Source organism: Leopardus geoffroyi, chromosome B4, assembly GCF_018350155.1.
Source record: "Leopardus geoffroyi isolate Oge1 chromosome B4, O.geoffroyi_Oge1_pat1.0, whole genome shotgun sequence".
Classification (NCBI taxonomy): Eukaryota; Metazoa; Chordata; class Mammalia; order Carnivora; family Felidae; genus Leopardus; species Leopardus geoffroyi.
The window spans coordinates 95014134-95035628 of NC_059341.1; the positions used below are offsets into that span (position 1 = coordinate 95014134).

The window sequence follows — 21495 nt, forward strand, 5'->3', positions numbered from 1 at the left end:
TCCTGCTGCCACTCTCTTGCCTCTCTGCTAGTTTGGGCCAAGGATTACAGCAAATCTGGTAAAAGAACGGGCACATCTAGACTCCTGTTACTACTCTGGTTATGCTCATGGGCCCTCCGCTGGCTGATGCAAAAATAAGTTGTGGCCCCAAATGGGGGTTCACTTAAAGTCCCCCACGTTTCAAAGCTGTTGTATCCTGTGGGAGTTTTGTGAGAAAAGGACATTAAGTCATCTATACCTGTCATGTCTTTTAGAAGGTGAAAATCGAGTGCCAATGGTGAGCCTATGTCGGCATATGAAAGAATCCCCGAGAAGGTTCTAGAATTTTAAAGTTAATAACGCACAATCATCTCCTTGGGAGGCTCCGTTTCTCCTTCCTTTCTGGTACATTAAGTGAAAATCAATGTTCCAAGAATACATTTTTGTCGAAGTTAGTGATTCAGAATTTTGAGATATTTTGGGTAGTTTATAACACACGCATGCAATAGTATGTATCAGACTATGTATTTTCTTGTAAAAGCTATAATATTTGAATATAGTTAGCTAAGAGAGGATAACTTACTAAAACATCCATCTAGAGGTATATTTAACCACAATTTAATAAAGGACGTGCTTGTTAAATACATATTTTGGTACATTTGAACTAATACCGCCAAGAAGACTTCTGACTGTGCCACACAACCCGAATGCTTTGTACACATTAAATACATACGTACAGTTGCAAAAAAGTAATTATATTATTTCTACAGATTCGGAGAGCCTTTGGAATGAAGATAGATAAGTAAAAGTCATTATTTCTGGGTGTTTGCAGTTTTACAGCACCAAATAAATCCTAAATAAATCCCTCCGCTCCTAACCAGAAGGAACGCTTGCAAAAATCTGTATCTTTCTTCTCTGTGCTAAGTGCATCCTTAACTGACTTCATAGATCCATTCCTTAAGACCACTCTAAGTGTGAGGAAGTTGCGACATATTTGAATGACAGCAGAAAGCCCAGTAAAGCGGTGTTCATTAAAGGGTATCGCAGCCAAGTCCACGGGCTGAGAGCACTCTTTTACATCAGCAGGACCCTTACAGCGAGCACACTTCCATGTGTGCACATGTCAGTGATCCATTTCATAAGCAGCTACTGCCTCTCTTCTCCAGGATTTGGAATCCTTTAGCTGCTATGGATAGATGTTTCAGTGGGGTTTTCCCAATGCCCTTAAGGGGTTATTGCTTTTTCGCTCTTGGGGTTTTGATTTTTGAGATGGGATTAAAGGGAGTTATGAGACTTTAGGACTTTAATTTCCTTGTGTTCCATTCCTCAGAGACTTATACATTTGTGCTAATGGATAATCCTAAGTATTTAAAAAAGAACAAGAGTTTTGGAGCGACCCATGGTGCTGTCATGTGCATAGCATTCTACCTCTGGCTAGCTGTGGTGGGCTAGCCCTGGATCTTACTTTTTGTTTGTTTGTTTGTTTGTTTGTTTGTTTTTTAATGTTTATTTTTGAGACAGAGAGATTCAGAGCATGAACGGGGGAGGGTCAGAGAGAGAGACACACACACAGAATCTGAAGCAGGCTCCAGGCTCTGAGCTGTCAGCACAGAGCCCGACGCAGGGCTTGAATCCATGAACCGTGAGATAGTGACCTGAGCCAAAGTCGGACGCTTAACCGACTGAGCCACCCAGGCGTCCCACTTTTTGTTTGTTTTAAAAACAAATTTGGGGGGCGCCTGGGTGTCTCAGTCGGTTAAGCGTCCGACTTCGGCTCAGGTCATGATCTCACTGTCTGTGAGTTCGAGCCCCGGGTCGGGCTCTGTGCTGACTGTTCGGAACCTGGAGCCTGTTTCAGATTCTGTGTCTCCCTCTCTCTCTGACCCTCCCCCGTTCATGCTCTGTCTCTCCCTGTCTCAAAAATAAATAAAACGTTAAAAAAAAATTTAAAAAAATAAATAAATAAAAATAAAAACAAATTTGGGGCACCTGGGTGGCTCAGTCGGTTAAGCATCCGACTTTGGATTTCGGCTCAGGTCATGACCTCGTGGTTTGTGGGTTTGAGCCCCGTGTCAGGCTCTGCACTAATTTGTGCAGAGCCTGCTTGGGATTCTCTGTCTCCGTCTGTCTCTCTGCTCCCCTCCCGCTTGTACTTTTTCTCTCTCAAAATGAATAAACATAAAAAAAAAGAAATTTGTTTTCAGCAATGCTGGCTTGAGTTTAAACATTCTAGGTTTGTTTTGGTAAAGTTTGGTATGTTGCGTGTAAGTGTTTGCTATTGTCCAAAGAAGAGTCATTTGCATTTCAGGGCTTGGGCGTGTTTTCTTCACATGCATCTTATAGAAAACTCTTCCCTCTGCTTGTGGGTGACCTCTTCATCTTGGTTAATAGTGTCTCCAACAGTAAGGATGATGAAAGGACACCTTAATTAAAACAGCAGATCACTGCAATGTATACTTTCAATACCTCATAATTTTTATGTCGATTATACTTCAATAAAGCTGAAATTAAAAAAAAAAACTGTTACTTTAAATACACTGTCATTCCTTGCTGTTTGTGCTCATATTGGCTTGGAATTTACCCTTTGCTGAATCTCCTCCTCCTATTTGTGTGCTAGCTCCTAATTTAGTCTTAAAGATGCACATTGGACTCCTCAGCTCCAAGAAGCCGTCTCTCATTCACCACGCTGGGTGAAACATACCTTTTTCTTTTATTCCCACAAGACTGAGCGTTTCTCTATTGCTGGGTTTACCACATGGTACTAGAACATGTCTCCTTGTGTCAGTGAGCTGAAGAGGTATTTGTTTTGTTTTTGTTTTTGTTTTTTCGCCTATGCCTAGCATTTGAAATAGAACCTATCGTATACCAGGCCCTGAAAGAAAATTTGCCTGAATAAACGGATGAGTTCATTCTATATGTGAAGATACGAGGAAAAACGTGATATTTTAAATTTGTATTTGAGATGAAAATATGGGGAAAATCTTACTTTATTTCGCTAATGTACATTTGGTAAACGTGTAGAAAATATGGCAATATTTTGAATATGTCCCTGAATATAGAGAACAGAGGAATCGTCTCTAAGGAGTTTTCTTTTTTCTTTTAAATTTTTATTTACTATGGTGGGGGGGGAGAGAGAGAGAGCACGCATGTGAGCCCGCGCGCTGTGGTGGAGGGGCAGAGTGGGGGAGGGGCAGAGTGGGGGAGGGGCAGATTTGGGGGGACAGTAGGCTTCCTACCGAGAGCAGAGAGCCCAATAGGGGGGCTCAAACTGGTGAACTACAAGATCCTGACCTGAGCCGAAGTTGGATGCTTCACCAACTGAGCCACTCAGGCCCTCCTAAGGAGTTTCCTTTTTATGTGGAAATGAGTAGTCCCCTGAATGTAAAAGAAAATAGGAGGCAGAGTAATTTCTCAGGTTTCTCTTGGATAGTACTTTTGTTCAGTTATTGAAGGGCATTGCCTTGATTTTAGAATTTCTGGGTCATGGGAATTGTGATCATAAGCTTGAAACGTTGATGTGAAAAGGTAAGGGAAATTTGATTTCTGAATTAAATATGCTAAGAACGTACATCCTAAATAGGATAAGAAAATTAAAAACTTACTCAACCAGGAAAGGATTTTATATGCTCATCAAGCAGCAAACACTTTTCTGAACCACTTGAATCCATACTACTTTGACACCCGGTCTTTATCCTAATCCAAAGGTCTCATTGACTCAGTCATCATCAACAAAATCACCTGTGCTACAGTAATCCTTACTTTTACCTTCCCTTTTCCCCTGAGCCTTCGTCAGATGGCTCACTTGATATTAACTTTGTATTTGGTGAGTGAACAGTGAAATTCTTAGGGAGTGATCTTTTATGAGTTTAGAGGACAATCATTGCTTTCAGCCTAGCAAACCATTCACCTATTCCTGGTAGTACCATTCTAATTTTCTTAAGACATCACCTCCTCCCTATGGTTGCTTGGGGCTGACACATGCCCCTTGGTCCAAAGATGGACATGTGAACAGGCCTCAGCTAGTCAAAATATCGTGCTTCCCTGTTCAAGAATGGGCACGTTCGCCAAGCCCAGCCAGTTAATTCAGTACTTTAGTTTTAAGAGTCATGTTCTTTCCACAGGATTTGCTGAGAGGATAGGTTGTAAAGCTGCTGGCTGCCATCTTGCTGTTTTGCCTGTCTGAAACCTGAGCCAGTGGAGAGAAAAGCTGAACTGAAGAGATAGAGAGGGCAATAGTGTGTCCCGGTGACATATTTTGAGCCTCTGAAATTAGCCACACCCAAAGCTAGGCTAGTCTCCAGATGTGACCCAAGAAACCCCTTTTTGCTTAAGTTAGCTGGAGTTGGTTTTCCAACACAGGCGAGCAGAAACAACTTGTGTAACAGCACAGTCCTGGAAAGAATCAACAGTGGGCATTTCTGTGAATACTCCAAAAGCCTGCATTCCTGTAGCGACTTTTCCTGGACTGTGAGGTTCCCTTTGAATGGTCCTCATTCATGCAGAAAATCAAGATCAAGTGAACTTTTGCCTAATTGTTTCTTTGATCATTTGGTTCCAGAGTCCAATTAAATGCCTCCCAGAAACCTCCCCTAATAGACTCTGGCCTTTGCCTGTGGCCGTTCCCATCATGCTAGTAAATAGGCTGTCTTAATTAGAGGAATTCTCTCTGATAACTAAAAACTTTTTGCTGCATTCTTAAATATCACATCTCCCAGTTTTCTCTCAAGAATTTTTTCTCTGTTCCAAATTTCCAGTGCTAGCTTAATATGAAAAATGGCTTAGACTTGTTTAATCTTTCTTTAATCTTTAATCATTTTGACATCCACAAATAGGGTACTTACATGAGTCAATATTAACAATGCTCTATGGTTACATCTAGAGTGTTTTGATGTTTCCAATCTCATTTAATATTCTCAATAATTGTTTGGGGTAGATATTTTCTTCGAGGTCTTATAAATCCCTAATTCTGTGTCTCTATATTTAGAAATAGAAATAGATATTTTAATAATTTCTAAAGAACAGAAGAATGTAACATTATGATGCTTGGGATGAATATGTAGACCAAAATGAAAATCTTGAGACCAAACAAAAACTGTCATTGTAACCATCCTGCAAAAACAACTAACTGGATGACAGAAATGGAGCACAAGGGCACTTACAGTCCCAACAGTGATACCACAATGATTCTCCAGCCCTATCAAATGTGCTAGTCTCTTTTCTCTTACAAATTAGACCTTCAATTCTGTGCATTAATCAGTGATGGGAAGGGAGAGAAAGGTTAAAGCCTGTTGAGTTATCCAAGAACAAATCCACAGAAAAGCATCTATTAATTTTTAAAATCGAGAAGGATTTCAAAACCCATGAAACTGCCACCACAAACTGCCGAGAAGGGCGAACAACAGTGAATTGCTCTTTGTGGAGACTGAGCAACCAGCTGGGGTTGGGATGCGCACAGGAGAATCCAGGCTTGTCGGGCCATCTGGAAGCCAAGGCAAGCCTAGCCTGGGGTGTGCAACCTTCTATCAGGTATGCTTTGAAGACAACAGGCAAATCTCCTGGCTCCTAAATCATCTCATCATTTGACCCCACTCCTGAAATTCTACTTGGTCATCTTTTCCTTTGGGTCTTGAAGACCTGTTAGGATCAAGAGACATTCAGCCAAGAGTGAAGCCTTGTGGGAATAGGGCTGAAGCTGGATATCCTCGTGGTTGGGAAACAGGAGGGCTGAACACCGTGGGAGAGAGGAAAGAAGGTCTCCAGGTAGCAACTACAGGACGTGAACTTGCCTCACAAATCTGCCGAGAGCTGGTCTCAGCAGCAAACCACAGTTTTGTCACAAGTTGTAAGAAAAATCCTGCAAAAGTTTTCCTCTTTGTGAAGGGGGTTCTCCTTATTTTTCTAAATTTGTCCACAGTCTTCTCTTTAAGTTACTTGGAAACTGTGGCAGCTGCCTTGAGCAAAAATACTTAAACTTCCCCCACATTCACACATTTCTCCAAAATCAAATACATTATCAGATTTAATAAAATTACTAGAGAAGTGTGCATGAGTTACTTCAGGCCTCAGCCCATTTATTTAAAGCTAAGTACATAGGGACAGATTGTTATGTTAAAACCACAGAACAGAGACTGACTTGTCTACTAAACATAGTTGAATTAAAATCTTAGAGAAAACTTATCTCATTCCTTAGGATTTGCTTGTCTCCAAGTAGTCTAACACAGTGCCTGCATGTGGTATATGCCTCATAAACACTTGTCGGAAATACATTCAGTTATGAACGTCTTAAGTAATAAATGATTATATAATTGAATAAACTACTTTTCAAATCGGAAGGAAAAAAGAGGATAATTTCACAACTATTGGAAAAGTTTTCTGTGGTATAAAAACAAGGTGAAATGCAAATTACCCCCAAATACACATGCCTGCATGTACACACACACCACATTTAAACCGGAAGCTATAGTCTCTTTGCTCTCAAACTTCCTTGGGCATATTAATTATATCTGAAAATCTGAAATAAGATGTTATCAATTGAGAGTTGTCGTGAAAGTGAGTTCAAGACCAGAGCATAAAAAATCAGAACAGTGACCAACTTATTTTCTAAATATTGATGATTAAAAAAATGCACTTACCCCATTTCGACTGTTGACCCCAGAAAGGAAGGTATGCAGTAGTCAGCGGCTGCCAGTGTATAAGGTGGTCGAGCAGCAGAATCATCCCAGTAAATGTCCTTCTTCATCTTGGGTAAGCTCATGTGCATTTCATCCACAGCTAAAAGAGAGACCTAAAATCATTGTTTTATTGTTAGAATAATTTGGATGTGGATTGTATAAAGACAGAGAGTAAGCTCCAATGGGTGGATGGGATTTGCAGCAGGATAGAGGAGTCTGAGAGAGTAAATACACAGATGTCCGTTGTTCATATTTGCTGTAACCAGGACCGTTGCGGAGACTTGCACATGTTTATTGCGTGAGGGCACTTGGCAATGGGGGTTAAGTGGGGCTATAAAACTGCCCAGACTTGGTTTATCAAGCCACATGCCTAGAATGGAGCTAGCTACATTTTACTAGGAGGCAGGAGAGACTCCTTTTCCTTCTTGGCTCAAAGTTACCGTATTGTCTAGTGGCTATCCTTACAGCAACCTCATAATTCCAGATGTCATAGGAAGGAGAAGATTCTTAATATCCCATTCCGTTGATTCCATAAACATACTTATACTTGATATCATTTCTTTTTAAAATCATTTTTAACGTTTATTTATTTTTGAGAGAGAGAACACGAGAGGGGGAGGAGTAGAGAGAGAGGGAGACAGAGGATCCAAAGTGGGCTCTGCATTGACAGCCAGAGGGGCTTGAACCCACAAACCGCACAATCATGACCTGAGCTGAAGTCAGATGCTTAACCGACTAAGCCACACAGGAGCCCTCTTTTTTTTTTTTTTTAAAGTAGGCTTTAAGCCCAGTGTGGAGCCCAATATGGGGCTTGAACTCACAACCCTGAGATCAAGACCTGAGCTGAGATCAAGAGTTGGACTCTTAATCGACTGAGCCACCCTGGCACCCTGTAATTGATATCATTTCTTATGTGCCCTGATTATTTGTTTGTTTGGATACGTATATCAGCAGGTCTATACTGGTTGGGGATATATATATATATATATATATATATATATATATATATATTTTTTTTTTTTTTTTTTAAACATTTAAATTTTTTTTTTAATTTTTTATTAATTATTTTTGAGACAGAGAGAGACAGAGAATGAGCATGAGCAGGGGAGGAGCAGAGAGAGAGGGAGACACAGAATCCGAAGCAGGATCCAGGCTCTGAGCTGTCAGCACAGAGCCTGACGTGGGGCTCGAACTCACGGACTATGAGATCATGACCTGAGCTGAAGTCAGACGCCCAACTGACTGAGCCACCCAGGTGCCCCTGGTTGGGGCTATATAGTGGTCTCTCTCCTTGACTTTGACAAACTAATGCATGAATAAATTATTAACCTGCAAATCCGATCTTTACCAAGAGCAAGTGTCCTAACCATTATACTTCCTCCTTGATAGATTGACAATGTGATTGTTGGAGGAGGTCATGGAGAGGATGTAACCTCTGCTACAGGAGGCCCTTTACCCCCACCCCTCCCCTGTCATGGGAATGTACATTCTGCTCACTGTTCTCACAGTGGAGCCATTTCAAGGACACAGCCTTGAGAGAGCAGTGTATTATTGAGACCATCTGGACTGAAAGTGTGACTGAACCCAGTTAAGGCCTTGGTATAAACTTTTACAATTCTGGCAGGTGAGCATGGAGATCTACTTGTCTTATGGCCGCCCCAAACAAGCCTTGTAGGTCAGTTCCCTTGCTTATTAGACCTGCCACCTACCAGTCTGGAGTGGCTTCTTTCTTCCATCTCTCCCAGCCCTCTAGGTATGCGGCCAGTTTGTGAACCAACAGTGAAACATAGTGAAACATTTGAACCTGCTTAAGAACTGAGCAAGGGCCTGAAGCAAGTAGCCAAGTTGAAGTTCTTTCCTTATCTGTGAGGACAGAGAATGGTCTGAGGAGAGTCCTGCCTGGAAGGAAAATTCTCTCATGCTGATTCTTTAAGAAAAACCTGTCTGGAATAATGCTTTGGGGGTGAGGGTCCTGGGGTCCATTAGGTTTAGTTCTGTCAGATTTGAGACATAGGCTGGTATGGCCCACGTTTCCAGTGTCCAGCTGCTTGGACATCTGACTGCAGGGAACTTCATGACTTGGATTTGGGAACTCACATCAGATCACTTCTGGCTGCCATTGTCTGTCCCTGCTAATCTCACTTGGGTGGCAACAGAAACCAGATTAAAGAATGAATTGAAACATTGCTCTGCAGTATGATGGAAGAGGCTGTGTAAAGTTAATAAACTTACAAAGAAAACTGGCTTGAAATTCTACTTAGGGGAAGGGGAGGAAAAATAAGATAAAAACAGAGAGGGAGGCAAACCATAAGAGACTCTTAAATACGGAGAACAAACTGAGGGTTGCTGGAGGGGAGGTGAGTGGGGGGGGGGGCTAAATGGGTGATGGGCATGAAGGAAGGCACTTATTATGATGAGCACTGGGTGTTGTATGTAAGTGACGAAACACTAAGTTCTCCCAAACTACGCTATATGTTAACTAACTTGGATTTAAATAAAAATAAAAATAAATTCTATTTACAAGGGACTAAACTTCACTGCAACTGAGACCCAGGACCTGTGAAGTTCCAAAAGGAGCTGAGGCAAGATACTGAAAAGCCAAACCTCCTTCTTTTGTGGCTGCAGCTCTGAAGTTCAGGGGCCTGCCGTCAGAGTCTGTTCAGATCTGAAACGTCACAAATGATTCATTATTCATGTTTGTAAAGGAAGGAAAAGCTCCTCTAACCTGCAGATTTCTGTCAATGCACCAGTTGGTTTCGAAATCATCATCATCTTCTCCAAAAGGGTTGATAAGCTGCTCAGCTACCTGCGGTGGAGAACATAGAATACGTCCATCGTGATGCTTGTGAAAACTAGGAATGCAAGCTAAAGGTGACAGAGGTGATGCCCTTTGCCACTTTCATAATATGAAGCCCAGAGGGGAGTGGGTGGTTCCACAGACACGGATGTTTACTGGCAAGCGACACTGCTCTCAGACCACGAGCGAGGCACCTGCGTGGGTTTGCTCTCCAGCGGACCTGTCTGTTCAGCTGGTGACAGCACAGGCCCTTCAGGAGAAGTTGTACCATGTAGGAGCCAAATGATTGATGTTCGGGTACAAATCAAACCCGTGAATGTTGAAGGAGCACAGAGAAGGTGCAAGGCACCTTTGCCGCACTTCCAGGGCGACGTAGCCTGGGGGCTTAAGGAACTTACAAGGGCCCAAGTGATGAGACAAAATGTAACCACGAGGAAGGGAAAACAGCAGAGATGTAGAGCACAATGAAAGAAAATAAGTCAAGGAGTTTTCACAATTATTGGATCCAATTGTTGAATGAAAAGTCAGAGAGCTGGAGGGTCATGAAGCTGGAATTTGTCTCACTTTGTTTTACTCTAAAGGATTTACTTTTATCCGGTGGGTCAGTTTTCCCCACTATGAAAAGTTGAGGCAGCGTCTTACCATATATTTTCTAATAGTTGGTCAATATGAAATGATCTTAACCATGTTCTGGCATTGAATAGCCTTCTTGGTAAGAGATTTATATGTCAAATATGACTCCTTTATTATTCTTTTTAAGTCTCTTGCTTTTTATTATCTAGTGTGTGTGTGTGTGTGTGTGTGTGTGTGTGAGAGAGAGAGAGAGAGAGAGAGATATTTTACATTCGGTCTAAATGGGAAAAAAGTGTATAAAATAAAGACACCATTGATTAGTTGAATTTCTATGTTCTGAGACCATTTTGTAGAAATTCTGCCTACTTATTTTTTAGGACTTAAGTCTAACCACTAACCACTTAGAGCAGTTGTTCTCAACCTTGGATGAAGATCAAAGTCACCAGGAAGGCTTTAAAAGAACTTGATGCCTGGGTTCCTCCCTTAGAGATTCTAATTAAATGGGTGTGAGGTTGAGCTGAGATATCAGCACCTGGTGAAACTCCCGGGAGATTTTAGTATGCGGATGGAGTTGAGAACCGTCAACTTAGAGAGATACGTCGCCCCAGTTCCCCAGACTGGGCAGGGCCTGAGCCCAGAATCAGTCAGCCTCAGAGCGACATCCACGTCAAAGTCCTTTCCAGGGCCTGTCTATCCTTCCTTGCCTGAGATTTTCCCTAAGTGGGCCACTGAAGAGGCCTGGAAAATATTCTTGTTATGACCAGAATTTCACTTTTATGGGATCAGTCCTGCATATAGTATGAGAGTCTACATTTAACTTTCAAAATGATACCTATGTTTCAGAATTGATTTTCTCAAAAAATATCCTTTACTCTTTTGGAGGCTTCATTTCCATCAGGTAACTAATATACTGTTTATAAGGTTAAGATGGGATTTTTACACTTTGAAAATATTTATAAATATTGGAATGGACAAGATAAAACAGCTGCTTAGAAATTGAGATATAATCCATTGAGTGGGAAAACACTTCTCCTAGGACTGTCTATCTCTTAAAGGAGCTAATGTGGTATTTTCATATTTTCCCTTTAAAAATATTTTATAAAGGAAAGGAATGTTAATATTTTATTTATTATTTCTTAAAATATAATTTATTGTCAAGTTGGCTAACCTACAGTGTGCTTTTCGGTTTGGGAGTAGATTCCCGTGATTCAGCGTTTACATACAACACCTGGTGCTCGTCCCAACAATATTTTAGAGGGCATTTCCCAAGGCAGGAACTGCTAACTGTTCCTAACAGGCTCGTCCAACACCTCACGTAGACACAAAGCAAAGAATAAGAAGCTTAGCACAACTCAGGGGAAAGGGCAATAAAAGACTAGAATGATTGGGCACCTGGGCCATTTGTAGTGATTTGTTGTTTATAAAACTAGAGTCTACTTTTTTCACTAATGGGAGAGGAGAGCTATTAGTCTCTCTTGCTCTTTCTCTGTCTTAAATGCGTAAAAATAATTAAGAATTACCATCACCTGGTTGAAAATGGTTTTCCCATTTATAAAGGACATGCTTTTACTTTTTGAAATGTCAACGTATTTATCATACCTGGTTAAGATTCAAACCAGTGAAGGTAAAGGCACTGGCAGGGAAAATGTTGCCACCGCCTGGAAGGCCTCCACGGTGCATGCCAACATGTGGCTGGCCAAAAGGTCAAAAGTTTGAAAATTCGATTTTATTCATCTTCAAACTGTCACTAGATTTCATTTACCTTGATTTAGCCATTGTCTTTGTGTGTGTGTGTGTGTGTGTGTGTGTGTGTGTGTGTGTTCCATTCACTACCAGGCTCTGGCTCTGGTATTTTACCTGTGCATCCAGGGAAGGGTAAGGGGTGCCGGGAGGGGCGGGGGTTGGAGCAGATACAATTCTGCACCCATGACTGGACAAGTCCTCCTCACTGCTCTGACCTGTTTTTAATTTCCTGGCAAACCAAATGTCGTCACAAATCCTGGTGTTTCTGGTTTTGATTGTGTTGAATCATTTTCTGAGTCTCGGTTCTCGTTTTGAAAATGGGATGCATTTAATGGGGGACAGCTAGTGGGACTGCGGAGAATCACAGTTAACTATTTACAGAGTTGAACAGAACCAAGATAATAATATAATACGAATACTTAACTCTGATACACAAGGCTTCTTATTTACTCTCTTTTACTCTGCCTACTTGCTTATTGTGGCATAAAATATCAGTGAAGTCACAGTTATTACTTTAATTACATTATTATAATCCTAATGGGAGCATACAAAGACTTAAATTACTGGCCGTAAAAGAGTATTACTGCAACGTCTTTGCTTAGATTGCTGCAATATGGTACTCACCACATCACTTGAATCCCTAGTTTACAAGTAATAACATCTCTGAGTGATGAAACCTTAAATCTACCTTTGACTCGCTCATGAGCGAGTGACTCAGTAAAAGACCAGGGTGCAAAGGACAGAACATGACAGATTACAGAGCAGTCTCAGGCACAGAGACGGTGGGCTACCTTGAGCCATCCTGCATAGAAGAAGAACTGTAGGAGAGTGAAGATTGGAATGTAAAGATCTAAGTCATGCCCCGCGTAGCCTTTGGTGGGATCCAAAAACTGGCGTCCAATCAGGCAGGCAAAGAAGAAGGTGTAGACAGCCAGAGTGACAACCTGCAACGGAGAGAAGTCTGAGTGAGAACACAGCACTGGACCCCCACAGCAGGCCAGAGTGCCTAAGCGGGCAAGTAGCTAAAAACCACGTGCGGGGGCACCTGGGTGGCTCAGTCGATTAAGCATCCAATTCTTGGTCTCAGCTCAGGTCATGATCTCATGGTTTGTGAGTTCGAGCCCCGCATTGGGCTCTGCACTGACAGTACAGAGCCTGTTTGGGATTCTCTCTCTCCCTCTCTCTCTCTCTCTATCTCTACCCTTCCCCACTTGCACTCTCTCTCTCTCTCTCTTTCAAAATAACTAACTAACTTGGGGTGGGGGTGGGGGAACAAACAACACACATGCAAAGTATTTTATACCTGGGTGTAAACCAGCGGAATCCCAACCCAGTCATAACCAAATAAGAGGCTGCACCAAGAGCGGTATCTGTTCATTTCCTAAGCCAGAAACAGATAAAACATGGTTTACTAAATGATGCGTGTGGCAATAAATATTTCCTGGGATTCATAATGTGGCCATGTCTTTTATGAACATGTCTGTAAAAGGACAAGGCTGACTTTGTAAGGCTGGTAATTGGTTCTGAAGGCTATTCCAAAAGGAAAATCCTGAAAATGACAATCAACGCCATTCAACAGTGCAAAAAGGATGGAGACAGATGAATATTTAAAAAAAATATTAAAATAGGGGCGCCTGGATGGCTCAGTCGGTTAAGCGGCCCACTTCAGCTCAGGTCACGATCTCTCGGTCCATGAGTTTGAGCCCCGCGTCGGGCTCTGGGCTGATGGCTCAGAGCCTGGAGCCTGTTTCCGATTCTGTGTCTCCCTCTCTCTCTGCCCCTCCCCCGTTCATGCTCTGTCTCTCTCTGTCTCAAAAATAAATAAAAAACGTTAAAAAAAAATTAAAAATAAATTAAAATAAATCAGGACTTTATAGAACTATCGCCTACTCTATTGAATCCATGATTTCCAACATGTATATTGGTCCAAAGTGTTGATGGGAAGGCAGGGGTTAGTATTTTAAATAAGTAATTTCTATCCATTTTGGTAAATTTATATGGAGAGCAGATTTGTTTGTTTGTTTCTCTACTTCTTTTGAAAACATGCTTACTGTAAAGTTTGGGGAAAAAAGAAGTACCTCCTAAACCTTTATCCCCCACAAATGAGGACTTTAGCACACTCATATTGACAGAAAGTATCTGTCTGGAATGGAAAGGACTTGAATTTACTGATTTCTCCTTTATCACACAGAAATTACTATATAAGCCTGGGAAAAAGAGTTATGTTAATTTGGGAGCTATTTTTATATCATTCACTCCTTTTGGCCTAATCCAGGCAGGAGACTGTCATAGGACATATCTATCTAGCCCTTCCGTAAATCTGTTTCTCAGATGAATTCAGGGTTATTTCGTTTAATGAAAACATAATTTTGTTTCCTGGAGCATCTGACAAGTTGGCTTAACCTCAGGAACTTCTAGTTTGGGGGAACTGAGTGGGCAGGTTTATTTCTACTCCAGATTTTACTCTAGGATCCTGGGGGATGATAAATATGCCATGTGGACACCAGGTCATTCAGAGTCCTTGACAGATGTTGCTAATCGATTAAGGGACACTTTCTTACAGAGCCCATGACAAAGCCAAATTCTGTTTAGACAGAATTTCTAAGAAACCACTACCAATCAACCTGAGTCAAAACCTGTATACTACCCCTGTCCTTCATGTTAAAGGTTCAAATACTAGCCCAGTCTTTCTGGTTCCTTTGGAACCAGGCATGAACAAAGCAGACACATCCTGGTCTGACCTGCTACATCCAGGTCCCTGTTGGTCTCTGATTAGCATCTCTTATGGGTGGTTTGTGACACACTTACAGTCATCAGTGATTGCAGATCAACACTGTCTCTGATTCTACCTTCCTTCCGGGCTTTAGCTGCAAGATTTCCAAACCAGATGAATGGAACCCAATATTTCAGATGAGGAGATTTGAGGTGGTCAAATAATTTTCTTTCATCTGCCGTCATAAAACCTTTAGCACAAAATAAAGATAGCTCAATTTTACAGAATTAGCTTAGTACTAATACATTACCATAAATACTTTCATGCTCAGTATGTGAGCATACAATGAGGGGAATATTAAAAATATATAAAATGATGGTTCTTGCCTCAAGTAGTTTATGCTTGTATTAGAGATAAGGAATGCGTTTGTGCGAGTGCACACACACAAGTTTTATATCAGTAATACATAAGGCAAGACATGTTGGTAATCCCTCATAGAGATGGCCAGTAGAAAGTAAGGTGACATTAAATGTGGACTAGAACATCTGGGGAAAGTTTCTTCCCTAGGTTTTGGTTTATTCATCTAAAATTGGGAACAAGGATACTTAGAAATGTTAGGATTAAGGGGACGCCTGGGTGGCTCAGTCGGTTAAGCGTCCGACTTCGCTCAGGTCATGATCTCACAGTCCGTGGGTTCGAACCCCGCGTCGGGCTCTGGGATGACAGCTCAGAGCCTGGAGCCTGTTTCGGATTCTGTGTCTCCCTCTTTCTCTGACCCTCCCCTATTCATGCTCTCTCTCTCTCTGTCTCAAAAATAAGTAAAAACGTTAAAAAAAAAAAAAAAAGAAATGTTAGGATTAAAAAAGTAAAAGGTGTTACCACATACAACGCACTTAGTATAGCATGGAACCCGTGAATCACATACTTTTCCTCCTGACTGCTCACTCCTTGCACAGTCCTGATCAACCAGGACCCCTTCTGTGAAGCCTTCCTTGATTTCTTTTTTCTACTTCCCCTGGAATTTCTCCCCTTCAAAGCTCCCCACACAGTGCTCTCTGTTGCCTTATATTGTAGTAATGCCATACATAAAGGTTTTGCCTGCCAAGACCCATGGGAAGGGCCAAGAGCATACTGTCTTCGTAGTCCCCACAGCGGTTTGCATATACCTTAAAAGTATAATTTTTATAATCTTTATTTATGTGTGTGTATAACACAGTTTGCCTGAGCTCCCAGTGACCTTTCTGAGCCTCAGTTTTCCCAAGTGCCAAAGGAAGATGATAATATCTACTTCCCAGGGATGTTGTAGAATTACCTGAGATGATGGAAACATGTCGAGAGCTTAGTATAATGCTTTGCACAGACTTAGCACTCGATAAGGGCAAAGGCATAATATATTATGGAATTTTAGCTACCCACCCCACCTTCAACCTGCACACCGAGGAAAGAAGAGATTTGAAAAAGTTGAGAGGAGAAATCAAGTAGGTTTATTTAAGAAATAAACATTTACTGAATATCTACTATGTGCCAGGGTTCATTCATACAAATATATACTTTAAAAGCTTACAGTTTGCACTTGACTTTTTATTTATTTTTTTAATTTGATTGAATCACTCAAATGGTACAGAAATCCAAAAGGGCCAAAAGAATATTAATAGGAAAAGTAAGTCTCATTTTCCCAGCCACACAGTTTCCCTCTCTGAAGGAATCACTACAATGAATTTATTGTGTATCTTTCCAGTTATACAGGCTTAATTTTTTTTTTTTTTTTTTTTTTTTTTTTTTGAGACAGAGAGAGACAGAGCATGAACGGGGGAGGGTCAGAGAGAGGGAGACACAGAATCCGAAACAGGCTCCAGGCTCCGAGCTGTCAGCACAGTGCCCGACGCGGGGCTTGAACTCACGGACCGTGAGATCATGACCTGAGCTGAAGTCGGCCGCTTAACCGACTGAGCCACCCAGGCGCCCCTACAGGCTTAATTTTTAAGAACGTGAATGGCTTTCTACTACATGCATATCTGCCATTTGCTTCTATTTTTTGTTTATATCTTGGAGATCTTTTTTTTGTTAACGTATCGAGAGTGGCATCATTGTTTTTGATGGCTGCATTCTAGTTAATTCTATACGATATTTTAACTAGTCCTCTTTTGAGTAGACCTTTAAATTGTTTAAATTTTTTTGTTATCAAAAACAATGATGCCATGACTATCCTTGTACTTACTCCTTTGACTTTTTAAGTGGACTTTTCAATGTTAATTATGATTTAGTACAAATAATGTTTTCTGAACTAATGCTTTTTTCAAAAACTGAGTTTTGCTAGATATTGATTTTGAGTTACTTTTGTCTCAGGAGGAATGTCATCATTTGCTTATGAAATTCTAACACATTCAGATGAAAATCACTTTTGCCCCAGTGTAGCACAGTTAATATCTTTAATGATCTGTAATCAATTTATGAATCTGATTATCCCGCTTCAACTACTCTGCCCTCTTTACCATGTAGTTTTATTTCAGAGGTGTTACTATAACAGAAAAGAAGTCAAAGGAGAAGTGAGATGTGCTCTGGTTCATGGAGCTTTGGAAATACTTAGGTCTAGGTCAGTGTTTTTGAGAATAAGGCCCACAGATCATGGGTACCTGAGTCACTTGTGACATCTATTACACATGGAAAGGGTGAGGCTCCACCCTTTCCTACTAAATCAGACTCAGTAGTGCTGAAGTTCTCAACCCAGGTCTTCACCCTAGAGTCTCATGTGGGTACTTTTAGCAAATACCAATGTCTCGGCCTTATCCCTGGAGATTCTGATTCTATTGGTCTACAGTGAATCCGGGCATCAGCATCCATGTAAAATCTTCCTGATTGACTTAATGGAATTGGATACAGGCAGTCACACGTGGACCAAGCTCCGCCGGAAATTCTAGCACACAGCAATATTTGAAAATCACTGCCCCACCGAATGAAGATCCTATTTGTTCAGTATTTGAAGTAAACAGAGTATCAACTACAAAGCCAATATTTACCAACACGAGACTCATTTTAGATAATACTCAGGTTATTTATGTTAGCTTAGAAGGGGGGGGGGGGTGGTGGTTCTGCCCATCCCTGAGGAATTGGACTTTCTCCGGATGTCAAAAATAACGATGAGCCTGATCATTCTCTTCTCATTTCTCAGTGCGTCTCAAGTTTTTGCATGATCCAGACAATCTGCTTTTTTTTTTTTTTTCTTTTTAAAGACTTGCAGAGCGTGAGTAAACCTTATTACGAGAAGTTAATAAACTTGACCTGTCCTGGCTCTGTGCTTAAAGATTTGAGGCAACGGGTCACCCTTTACCTAGAAGCCTGTTCTTGGAGATTTCATGTCAATTGTCTAGCAGTTTTATTCTTGGGATTTCTACTGCAATTTTCAAAAATTACCCCATTTATATCCTGGCTGCAATCGCTGTCATTTGACCCAAGAATAACTTTACCTCTGGTTATTTTTTATTCAGGAGTATGGATCAAATTGTGCTGGTGAGTTCTTTCTTTGGCTTAGCAGAATGCAATATGCCGAGTGAGGGTTTATTCAGCGCGTGCACTAAAGCTAGAGTTAGGTCCTCCCCCATACAGCACGTCCACCAATTGGGAGGGGACATGTAGAGCAAGGAAAGCTGGTGGTTTTTAATTTTTAGCCCAAACGTACTGAGTGCTTTGCTAGGCTCCGTGAAAGATGAATGACAAGACACTAATGATGATGATGAATACCAAAGATGAATGGCGAGACACTGACGCGTCCTGCAAGAGTGCACAGGCAGGGTGATTTTTGTTATTCCCTGCAGGGTCACACATCTCATCTAAAGTAAACCCTCTCTTTGAAAATCAAGGTATCGGGCAATTAAAAGGAAACCTATAGATTGTTGGTTAAATCAATTGAAAGAACATTTATTATGAAATGCAAGGTTATCCTCATCACGTCAGGTCATTATCACCACAGGCCAGTGATCTTTTTCAGAATGTGGTCATAATCCTCATCTCTAGGACTATGTGAACCACAGGCACTGATTCGCCACAGTTTGGTAGCACTGTTAACTGGCCGGTCCTCACACAACCCCACGACCTTGATATGTCAGTCTTCATGCCATGCTCCCTCGGGCCCTGTCCACACCCCTGGCGTTACTATTTCATCTTGCTGTTGTATCTGCCCAGAACTTCCTTGCTCTCTTTTCCTTCTGGCTCTCCGGCCAGTTCAGCTCTGTTCGGCAATTTCCATACTGCTTATCCCAGGAAACCTCCTTAATATTTCAAACCAGGGTAACACACACACACACACACACACACACACACACACACACGCACGCACACACAGTGTTTACTTGTGACTTGAACTGTGGTTTTTTTTTTTTTTTTTTTAATTTTTTTTTTTTTTCAACGTTTATTTATTTTTGGGACAGAGAGAGACAGAGCATGAACGGGGGAGGGGCAGAGAGAGAGGGAGACACAGAATCGGAAACAGGCTCCAGGCTCTGAGCCATCAGCCCAGAGCCTGATGCGGGGCTCGAACCCGCAGACCGCGAGATCGTGACCTGGCTGAAGTCGGACGCTTAACCGACTGCGCCACCCAGGCGCCCCTGAACTGTGGTTTGATGGAGTAAGTGAGACCTGCTACTTTAAGACAAATGTTACAGCCCTCAAGCCAAAGGCCTAATTGTGTCCACTGATAATATGCCAGTCTTTATGGATTTTGCCTGCTGTATGGTTGGTCTATTTTGCTTCAGCTGAAGCCAAGGCAGGTGTCTTTAGCCGTTAAAGCAGAGTGTGCAAATGAGCCTCTATTAGCAGAAGAGCTAAAAGCACTGCATCTCAAAACTTGGAGGCAGAATGGGTTTGTTGCCAGTTCTTTCTGTAAGAGAAAGTTGTGCGTTCAGCATCTGAGCCCTTCTGAGAGAGATGGCTTTTTCAGGAAGATTGCAACGTGCCTGGTTCATTTTCATCTCTGTACTGTACTTTCTAAATGAATGGAATGAAGCCATCGGATTCAACTATAGCTCTCCTTTAAACTCAATAGTAGGGGTTTAGAAATCCTTGTCAACTGGGAAAATCAAAGGGAGGTAAAATGAGATTGAGGGAGAGAGATGGAATCACATTGTGAAACCACTGTCCTGGGCAGAATGTCAGAATTTTTTTATTTTTGTTTTTATTATTTTTTTTTTTTTTACCATGAACCACGGTAAGATATGTATGGTTCCCCAAACAATTATTGGTTCTTTCACATAATGTGCTCTTTAATATTTAGTGTTCGTCTCTGTTCTATTCTATTCCATTCCATTAAAAATGCTGCTAGCAAGCCATTGAAATGATTTAAGAACCCAATAATGAGTTACAGCCCAGAGTTTGAAAAGCTTGAAATAGGATTTGGTTGAGTAAAATCAGTTTCTGGGGGAGTGATACTGAACAGAGAGATAGAACCTCCTCTCTTTTTCTGATATGGGGAAAACATCTCTACTCAGCCATATCCCTGGCCCCACATTAATATCCCATTTGGTAGTTCACTGACTTCTACACATGACACACAGGAAATAACACAGCCCAAATCAGTGCTTGTAAGTGCTTACCCGTCTAGGTGGCCCAGAATTACATTTGCCCTGAACGAATAGATTCGAGGCGGTCTGCAGGTGAAGCTGGAGAAGTTAATAGATATGCTCTAGTGCAGTGGTTCCTAAACTTTGCTGCATATTAGAACGGTCTGGAGAGCTTTAAAAACTCCTGATGCCCAGGTTTCATCAGACATCTATTGAATCCTAATGTCTGGGGGTGGGAGCCAGGCATCAGTATTTTTTAAAAAACCCTAGTGATTTCGGCTTCTGACAAAATTTAGGATCATTCACCCTTGTGCACAGAATACACAGCAAGCTGGCCATTTTAGCATTCTTGGCCCGAGTCAAACATCCTGCAGTGCTTCCGGGAGCTTGTTCAAAATGGAGACTCCTAGGTCGTAAGCCCCAGATATTCTGATTCCGTCAGCTGTCTGGGAACCTGTAATTTAAATTTAAAGTACCTTTGAGGGCGCCTGGGTGGCTCAGTCGGTTAAGCGTCCGACTGTGGTTCAGGTCATGTTCTCGCGATTTGTGGGTTCGAGCCCCATGTCGGGCTCTGAGCTGACAGCTTAGGGCCTGGAGCCTGCTTTGGATTCTGTGTCTCCCTCTCTCTTGCCTCTCCCTCACTTGCACTCTGTCTCTCTCTCTGTCAAAAAATAAATAAACACTAAAAACATCTAAAACAAATTAAGTACTTTTGATAATTCAGTGAATGTTTGAGAAACATTGAGCGGCTGCTTTGATTCAATTCTTAGAACTGTGTGTAACCTTCAAACACTGACCAGCTGAGACTACCCATCGTGGCGTTAACTCAAGTAGGGCTAGTTCTACCGTGCACTCTCTCTCCTATATACAGCAAGTGTGCATAGGTGAGCCAAATTTCACTCACAGGATGACATTCTGTCTGTTCTGGGCACATCATGTGAGACTACAGGGGTAACTGACTCAGCCTGTAAAAGTTCAGCCAAGAGAGTGAAAACTGGCACAACCCGTGAATACCACCGTCTCCTTGATCATCTCTGTGCCACACGGAGCAGCTGGAGATTTTACAGAGACCAAGGAGCCCCAGTGCCAGGGAATGCCTCTGGAAGAATTGAACAGCAGACCACAGGGCAGAAAGTCAATATTATACAACATCTATTTGATTTTACTTAGTGAGAGAAGATCACAGCTTATGTGAGCTAAGTATGGGGCTCGCCTTCCAACCAGTGCATCTAAAGGCAGAACTTGTATCTTAACAGCCACTTGACAATTGAGAGCTTGGTTAGTTGTATTAATGTCTGTTAACTGTAAGTGTTGCTAAAATTGCTGGTGGGGTCTCCTCATTGTAGAAGAAGCTTGAGGAATATCATGTTAAGATTCCAGGGCTTTAAGAAAACTGAAGAGTGCCCTTTCCTCAAATTTTACTCTTTTCTGACCACTTTTACTGGCCACCAAACACAGAAGGAAACT

At 41.7% G+C, this 21495-nt stretch overlaps 2 protein-coding genes across 4 annotated transcripts in view; one reads left to right on the forward strand and one right to left on the reverse strand.

Annotated features, from left to right (window-relative positions):
• The window catches only part of LOC123592207 (RAB3A interacting protein), a 144796-nt gene that overhangs the window by 26248 nt on the left and 97053 nt on the right, over positions 1 to 21495 (forward strand). The gene's annotated exons all lie outside the window — the stretch shown is intronic.
• The window catches only part of BEST3 (bestrophin 3), a 41656-nt gene that overhangs the window by 8518 nt on the left and 11643 nt on the right, over positions 1 to 21495 (reverse strand). For 2 of the 3 annotated variants that reach the window (XM_045467240.1, XM_045467242.1), the window contains 5 exons: positions 14572 to 14726; positions 13067 to 13144; positions 12555 to 12707; positions 9376 to 9456; positions 6612 to 6763 (listed from right to left, as the gene is read on the reverse strand). In XM_045467240.1, the coding sequence (XP_045323196.1) occupies positions 6612 to 6763; positions 9376 to 9456; positions 12555 to 12707; positions 13067 to 13144; positions 14572 to 14726 (619 nt within the window). The remainder of the gene's footprint in view (positions 1 to 6611; positions 6764 to 9375; positions 9457 to 12554; positions 12708 to 13066; positions 13145 to 14571; positions 14727 to 21495) is intronic. The other variant, XM_045467241.1, reaches the window with a different exon arrangement.